Source organism: Lissotriton helveticus, chromosome 4_1, assembly GCF_964261635.1.
Source record: "Lissotriton helveticus chromosome 4_1, aLisHel1.1, whole genome shotgun sequence".
In the NCBI taxonomy this organism is placed as follows: domain Eukaryota; kingdom Metazoa; phylum Chordata; class Amphibia; order Caudata; family Salamandridae; genus Lissotriton; species Lissotriton helveticus.
The window spans coordinates 1,691,510,549-1,691,519,407 of NC_136063.1; the positions used below are offsets into that span (position 1 = coordinate 1,691,510,549).

General features: G+C 44.1%; 1 protein-coding gene across 1 annotated transcript; it reads left to right on the forward strand.

The window, feature by feature from the left end:
* The first annotated feature begins 7,631 nt into the window (after positions 1-7,631).
* Positions 7,632-8,600, forward strand: LOC144828208 (olfactory receptor 10A7-like). Its single transcript, XM_078686299.1, has one exon. The coding sequence runs from the start codon at positions 7,635-7,637 to the stop codon at positions 8,598-8,600; it is 966 nt and encodes a 321-aa protein (XP_078542425.1). The 5' UTR covers positions 7,632-7,634.
* The last annotated feature ends 259 nt before the right edge of the window (positions 8,601-8,859 follow it).

Genomic DNA, 8,859 nt, shown 5'->3' on the forward strand with positions numbered 1-8,859 from the left:
CATCACCTTCCCTGAGGCAAACACATGTCGGAATAGGAATAGTTATTTTGCCCCCACCACCATTCAGCACCTTCCCTGAGGCAAACACCTTTCGGAGTAGGATCAGTTATTTACCCCACCACCATTCAGCCCCTTCCCTGAGGCAAACACCCATAGTAGTAGGAATAGAAATGTTCCCACCCACCACCATCCAGAACCTTCTGTGTGGCAAACCCCTGTCAGAGTAGGAATAGTTCTTTTGCTCTCAACTACAATCAAGCACCTTTCCTGAGGCAAACATCTCTTGGAGTAGAAATAGGTAATTTGCCCCCACCTCTATCCATCACATTCCCTGTGGCAAAAAACTGCAGTAGTAGGAATAGGAATTTTGCCGTCCACCAACATCCAACACTGTCTGTGTGGAAAACACCTGTCGGAGTAGTAATAGTTATTGTGCCCCCTACCACCATCTAGCACCTTCCCTGAGGCAAACACCAGCCGGAGTAGAAATAGTTATTTTACCACCATTCAACACGTTCCCCGAGGCAAACACCTGTTGGAGTAGGAATAGTTAGTTTGCCCCCCACCACCATCTAGCACCTTTTCTAAGGCAAACCCATGTTGGAATAGGTATAGTTATTTTGCCCCCTTCCACCATCCAGCACCTTCCCTGAGCAAACACCTGTCGGAGTAGGAATAGTTATTTTGCCCCCAACACCACCCAGCACCTTCTGTGAGACAAAACTCTGTTGGAGTAGGAGCAGGTATGTTGCCCCCTACCACTATCCAGCACCTTCCCTGAGCAAACACCTGTTGCAGTAGGAATAGTTATTTTCCACCCACCACCACTCAGTACCTTCCCTGAGGCAAACACCTATCGGAGTAGGAACCATTATTTTGCCCCACCACCATCCAGCCCCTTCCCTGAGGCAAACACCTGTAGTAGTAGGAATATATATTTTCCACCCACCACCATCCAGCACCTTCTGTGTGGCCAACATCTGTTAGAGTAGGAATAGTTATTTGGCCCCCACCACCATCAAGCACCTTCCCTGAGGCAAACACCTGTCTTTTTTCCCTACCTGTATCTAGCACCATTACGGAGGCAAAAACCTGTTGAAGTAGGAATTGTTGTTTTGCCCCACCACCATCAAGTACCTTCTCTGAAGCAAACACCTGTCGGAGTACAAATAATTCATTTGTCCAACCACAATCCAACACCTTTCCTTAGACAAACACCTGCAGGAGTAGGAATAGCAATTTTGCCCCCAACCACCACCTAGCACTTTCTGTGTGGAAAACACATTTTGGAGTAGGAATAGTTAATTTTCCCCCACCACCATCCAGCACCTTTTTTGAGACAAACACCTGTCGGAGTAGGAATATTTATTTTGCCCCCATCACCATCCAGCACCTTCCCTGAGACAAACACCTGTAGGAGTTGGTATAGAAATTGTGCCACCCATCACCATGCTGCACCTTCGGTGTGGCAAAGTCCTGTCAGAGTAGGAATACTTATTTTTTTCTCTACCACCATCAAGCACCTTCCCTGAGGCAAACACCTGTTGGAGTAGGATTCGTAACTTTGCCCCTTACCACCATCCATCACCTTTTCTGAGGCAAACACCAGTAGGAGTAGGAATCGCAGTTTTGCCCCACTGCCATCCAGCACCTTCTGTGTGGAAGACACCTTTTGGAGTAGGAATAGTTATTTTGCCCCCACCACCATCCAGCAACTTCTCTGAGGCAAACACGTCGGAGTAGAAATAGTTATTTTGTCCCACCACCTCCCAGGACCTTCCCTGAGGCAAACATCTGTTGGAGTTCTAATAGTTATTTTGCCCCCTCTACCATCCAGCACCTTCTCTGAAGCAAACAACTGTCAGAGTAGAAATAGGTTATTTCCCCCTAAAACCATCCAGCACCTTCACTGAGGCAAACACCTGTAGGAGTAGGAATAGCAATGTTGCCCCCCCCCCCCACCATCCAGCACCTTCTGTGTGGAAAACACCTGTTGGAGTAGGAATAGTTATTTTGCTCCCCACCACCTCCAGCACCTTCCCTGAGTCAAACACCTGTCGAAGTAGAAATCGTCATTTTGCCCCCACCAGTATCCAGCACCTTCCCTGAGGCAAACGCCTGTTGGAGTAGGATTAGTAATTTTGCCCTTTACCACCATCCAGCACCTTTTCTGAGGCAAACACTTGTTGGGATAAGAATAGTAATTTTGCCCCCACCACAATCCTCCACCTTTTATGAGGCAAACACCTTTCAGAGAAGGAATGTCAATTTAGACACCCACTACTGTCCCGCATCATCCATGAGGTAAACTGTTGTCGGAGTTGGATTATAAATGTGTATCCCTTCACTTTCCAGCTCTACCATGTGGTAAATTCTGAGCACTAATTTTCCAAATGACAGTTCCTTTCATACTACTATTAGTAATTTTTAAAACCACAGCAGTACTTAGTTTATGTATTTAAATACAAATAATAATATTTTTAATATTTTTTTACATACCGATCGGGTTCTATACCATAGACTTACTTTTGTGGGTGTCCTGTCAATAGTTGGATAAAAGTCTGTGGATTTAAACAAGATATAATGAGGCCAATTCACAGAACTAATCTGAGATAAAATCCTAAACTTACTACTTTTGGTATTCACAGAATTCATTTAGTAGTAGTTAAGTTAGGACTCCTAACTTTACTACTACTAAACTGAGATACAGTCCTAACTTTATGACTTTCGGTATTCACAAAAGGCATTTAGTAGTAGTAAAGTTAGGAGTCCTAACTTTACTACTACTAAATGCCTTCTGTGAATACCGAAAGTCATAAAGTTAGGACTGTATCTCAGTTTAGTAGTAGTAAGGTTAGGAGTCCTAACTTAACTACTACTAAATGAATTCTGTGAATACCAAAAGTAGTAAGTTTAGGATTTTATCTCAGATTAGTTCTGTGAATTGGCCTCATTATATCTTGTTTAAATCCACAGACTTTTATCCAACTATTGACAGGACACCCACAAAAGTAAGTCTATGGTATAGAACCCGATCGGTATGTAAAAAAATATTAAGTAGTAAGTTTAGGATTTTATCCGAGTTTAGTATAGATAAATTTAGGAGCCCTAACTTTACTACTTCTAAATGCCTTCTGTGAATACCAAATGTGGTAAGTTTAGGATTTTATCTCAGATTAGTTCTGTGAATCAGCCCCATTGTTTCCAAATGTTTAGGGGTTTTAGTGTATTACCTGTAGGTGTGTTCATTGTAACTGTTTTACTTATTTGATCTGTAGGTGGAGGGTGTTCAAAAGAAATCTGTATTTTTTTTCTGGGCTCTGATGCATGTGGTCACTTGGGAAGTCAGTGATCTATTGAGCACAAAATGGTGGCTGGCTCAATTTATACTTTTTTGTGTGGTAAATAGTAATTTAAAACAAAATATGATTTTGATTGCACCTTTAATTGTGAACCTAATGCTGACAGAAACTATATTTTATATGTAATGTTCACAAATATGTTTTTTGTCGTTAATGGTTAGTTCGGCAGCCATTTTGATTGGTCACTGAATACGGCCATTTAGTAAAAATAGAGCAGGACACCTGTAAAATTATTTTTGTAATGCATCTGCTTCTTTTCCTATCAGTGTTATATAGATTATGTTTTTTTAACCTTCCTAAGAACAGTTAATGTTAATTCTCACATTTTGTTTGTTATTGCTATGTCATAGCGAAAAGTTATAGTTTAAAAAAAACAATTGAGAAGCAGATAAACAGTATTTTGTATGTTTACCATAATTGCATTGTAATGGAATGCGCTGTAATGGTGTACGTTGCAATGGTATGCGTTGTACTGGTAGTTATAATGTTATTCTGTGGGACTGAGTTGTAATGGTATTGATTGTAAAATCATGTGTTGTAGTGATGTTTACATTGTAATGCTCGTGTTGTAAAAGCATGCATTGTAATGGTATGCGTTGGACCTTCATACAACCAAATTTGCATATCCTCTGTAGGTAAGTAGGATCTGCTTCTATTGTTTCCCCCACTTTTTGCTTGATGTGATGCTGTTTTTGACTAGTCCAACTGGGATCCTGCTAATCAGGACCCCAGTCTATCTGCTTTATCCCTAAACTGTTATGTTAGTACCTAGGTACAATTTCAGATTGGATATTGCGGTACCCTTATCAGTCCTTAGTATATGGTACCCATGGACCCAGGGTATAGGTACCCCAAAGGTCTCCTATGGGCTGAAACATGCATTATTCCACTCATGGGACATCACTTACTGAAAGATATAGGATTCCTATATCTAAGGATCACAGCACTTAAAACCTATAAGTCACCTCTATAGCAGGTAAAACCTATAGCAGGCCTTTGTAATCCTGAAGGCAAGGTGCTTGGTTCTAAGTGAGAGAGTGCCCCTGCATGAGCAGGACACCCCTGCAGCCTATGGCGTCCATTCTCCTGGGTTGTCAGTGAAGAGAGGGGCATCGCGTAATTACACGATGACCATCTGGAAAACAGCTGCAACGAATCTTATCATGTTTGGTATCAAACATGTTGGAATCATACCCCCTCACGTAAATGATGTGAGAGATATGATTCCAAGCAATGTAAGAGCCCTCTGTTAGGCTCCCATTGTTCCCGGTGCCAACCTTCTAGACCCGGACAGCACAAAATGGATGCTGCCAACCAGAGACACATTTCCTCTCTCCTGGCGCTGCGCCAAGCTCATGCAGGGGAAGGTGGAACAATAGGCATCCTGTCACATCCAGATAAAATTTTGTGTATTGAGACCGGGTGGGTGCGCTTGCCAGCGCCAAAAAGTCTGCATGAGGGCAACATTTGGTGCCCCTGTGCATAGTCCAGTTCAAACCAGTTCTGGGAGCTATTGGCTCCTGCTCTGGCTCAAAACTGGACAAAGGACATGGGAGTAACCTCCCCCCTGTCCAGAACCTCCCCTGGGAGGGTCCCCTGAATCTTCCCAACTTTTTCCCTAAGTACTAAAGGGCTTACCTGGGTGTAGGTCCCTAGATTCGTCGTGGGATAAGATTCATATCTACTTCTACTGTCTAGCCCCTCTGGAGTTCACTGTACTTCGTTTGGGCCTGACTTCATCTCCCTTCCAGTCTGCTGCATCGTCTGTGCCTCATACAGGAACCTTCCAAGGCCTGTGAAGCATCAAAGACACTCCCTGGGAGTGAAGGAGTCACTCCCCTCCATTTGCAGGCACCGTAACTAAGTCGACCAATCTGCAGATTCTGAGCTCCTCTGGACTGCGTGGGCTCTGCAACACAGGTGGTGTTTTTTTACAGCTCCTAAGGCCTTCCCTGCCCTCTCACCAAGTTTGAGGCAAGTATCCCTCGTGAGGGGTTGCAATAACCCAACCCCTGTGTACCGCGTCCAACTTGCAGTTGCAAAAGGTTGTTGGCTTCCTTCCAAGAAGATCTTTGGTCTCCAAGTAGCCTCAACCTTGAGCAACTCTAGTGACCAGAATCTTTATCCATACCGCATTGTGTGCATCATGGCCTGCATCTTTTGGTGAGCTGCTTGAGGTCCTCTCATGACTACTGTGGGTGGGTCACACTTGTTTATTTTGGGCTCCCCTGATTGCTTGGGGCCTGCCCTGACTCCCCTGCTTTTGGTAGTCCCCTGGACCTTGCTGGTACCGGCATTGCTCCTTCTTTGATTCCAGCATAGGATGGATTCGCTAAGGCTTGTTGGTCCTCCCGCCGGACACCGACCCCTCAGCACTAGACATTTTTTGTGGGACAGCTCGTGTATGGCTCCTGGTCTTCTTCAGTGTCGCCTGGTCCTCACAACCTCAGAGTCAAGGTGCTTGTCATCCATCTGCATGCAGGTACCTCTCATCAAGAATCCATCCTCATATTCCCCCGGACACCTCCTCCTTTCTCCACAGCTGCACTTTCTTGAAGTTCTCCATTGGGTTTGACGGCGATTTCCAACACCACTTCACACTTATGCACCCGGCTCCCATGGAGTCGGTAACGTGGATACTTGGGTATCCATGGGTGGGGTGGCTCCCCAACCTCTGTCTTCCACGGACTTTCTTCAGGGTCCACTGGGAAGGGTCCATAATCTTTATAAATCCAACGGCAACTTGCATGTAGAGTTGTACGGAGCATGCAGTTGTGTTTCCACAGTGCATACGCTGTCCGTGGGGACCCTATCTGCTCACCTTGGGTACTTCCTTGGTGTCCCAGCACTTCTACGTCCTCTCGATCCTGTCTTGATCCGTGTAGTGGTTCTTATACCACTTTCTTAGTATATGGTTTGGTCCCCCCTGGGGTTTACTGTGTATTTCATGCTATTTACTGTGTTTCTTTGCTGAAGTATTGTGTGCATTGTGTTTATCTCTGTGTTGTAGATATTGGAACATACTAGAGAGTATTATATAAAAAATGCATATTTGTATAAATAGTTGGTGTGGTTCTTTCTCATTTAATCTATACTATGAGATTGCATTCTGGTAAAACAAGCTGTTTTGCGCTTCTTCTGGACTAAGCCTGAAGGCTGCTCTCCACAGCTACCACTTAGACAGCTTTCTAAGGTTGTCTAAGACCTCTTAAATCAAAAAGAGTTGTGTGGACTGGTGAAAAGTGCCCACTTACATTAGTAGACATCATATACCAGGCCAGCTTCTCACATTCACTAATTAGTTTGGTTACACCGAGGCTCAGGCTTCATGCAGCAGAAGTTCCTCCACTATCGCGGAGGGGCGTCACCTGACTGGCCGTAGAGGCAAAAAAAAATAGAATGCCGATAACTGTATTTCTTATCCTGTAGCCGAGTTGTGGGAGCCGCAGCACTACAGCAAGGGAGGGAGAAGTGTTGAGCACTGGTGTCAGTGCGAATGACGGGTTGGCCGGCCGTCTTAGGCTAGCCAACCAGTCATGCCCACTGACAGTCTCCAACCCAGCTGAGTTGCTGAGTGGAGAGGTCATAAGGCACAGGCTTCCAGTTCCCGACAGAGTGCAAAACAAGGCCGCTCCACCCAATCCCAACACTGCTCTCATGGGTTTGAGAGAAGTATTTGGATTAGCCATAGGGGAGGCTGGGAGCTTTAGCCTGTGCACAAAAAAGAGCAGAAGACTGGCATGTGCGTTTTGTTTAATTGTTCTGTTTGTTACAGGGCCCTCCTGTGCTGCCCACCACATTTCCCCGACACCAGCCTCTAATGGATTCATGCTTTTTTACATAAGTTACAGCCATGCTGAACAGCAGACGTGCTGCTGTTCAACATGGCTGAAAGACATTGACAATTCCAATTGCTCTCGGATTGCTGCGACCTATTGGCTTTGTCAATGATTGTTTTTGTTGATGGCATGCATTCTCGTTAAAGCAGAACAAACAGCCTCTTAGCCATAATTAAAGTGCTCATAGCTTAATCACTGCTGATGTACCAGATGCAAACAAAAAGCAGGCATCAATATTGTGATCATAGTATATATTGCTACCAATTTCTCCTCTGCAGGGTTATGTGTTTGCAGATTGTCTCAAGTATTTGATAACATTAAAACATGCCCTTTAAGTCAGCAGCACAAAGGGCCTGCTGATACTTAAAACTACACCGTATTGCACTAGTTACCGCTTTTTCTCTCCCCACAGACAGCACCACAAGAAAACTCAATGGAAAAATGGAACCAGTCCTTCGTAACAGAGTTTATTCTTGCAGGACTGTCTCAAGATCCCAAGACTCAGGTCATCCTCTTTGTGATATTTTTGCTCATCTACGTGTGTGCACTGATGGGGAATCTTATTATTATCACAGTCATTCAGGTAGATTCTCATCTCCACACACCTATGTACTTTTTGCTAAGCAACTTGTCCTTCTTAGACATCACTTATACAACTGTAATTGTCCCACAAATGCTGTCCCTCTTCCTATCAACTGCAAAGAAGATTTCATTTGCTGGCTGTATGACTCAAGTGTACTTCTACCTGCTCTTGGGAGAGACAGAGTGTCTCCTGCTGGCAGCCATGGCATATGACCGCTATGTGGCCATTTGCAACCCTCTGCGCTACACATCAATTATGAACAAAGCGGCCTGCCTTAAGTTGGCAGGTGTGATGTGGTTGTGTGGCTTTGTTATATCACTGATTGACATTTTAACCCTTGTCCAATTGCCATTTTGCGGACCTAACCTGATAGACCACTTCTTCTGCGAAGCTCCATTCTTGACGAAATTGGCTTGTGCAGATATCAAAATGAACGAAGTAGTGGAAGTTATAGGTGCCATATTATTTCTTATTTTTCCTCTTGTGCTAATTGTCATTTCCTATTTCTGCATCATCACCACCATCTTGAGGATGCATTCAGTGGAAGGCCGCCGCCGCACTTTCTCTACCTGTGGCTCACACTTGGGAGTCGTCATTATCTTCTATGGAACTGCAATGGTGTTGTATACCAAGCCAGTTTCAGAGAACTCTACTAGCGACAAGATATTATCTGTGATTTATACCATTATTACTCCCATGCTCAATCCACTCATATACAGCCTTAGAAACAAAGATGTTAAAAGGGCAATAAAAAAGACAATAGGAACTACATTGTTGCAATCAAAACTAACAGCTGAAGGGAGGCTCTGTTGCTAAGGTGCTTCACTTTAAACTATTGCAAGATTTTAGTTCAGGGTCGAGTCAAGCAGAAGCACACTACTGGACTCGCCTAACTTAAGCAATCCTATTTTCTTTAGTATCTTCTTCCCAGGATGAAAATCACTCCAGAGGAGCCAAAAATGTAATTCTAAGGAATAACATCCAGGATTAAGATAAAAATCGAGATCCAGCCATTTCCTTCGCCTCACTGAACAAATGACTTTCTGTGGTGTTTCAAGAATGTACACAGTTTGAG

Excerpts from the sequence above, each read along its gene's own strand:
- LOC144828208 (XM_078686299.1), top strand. The coding sequence starts at position 7,635 with ATGGAAAAATGGAACCAGTCCTTCGTAACAGAGTTTATTCTTGCAGGA.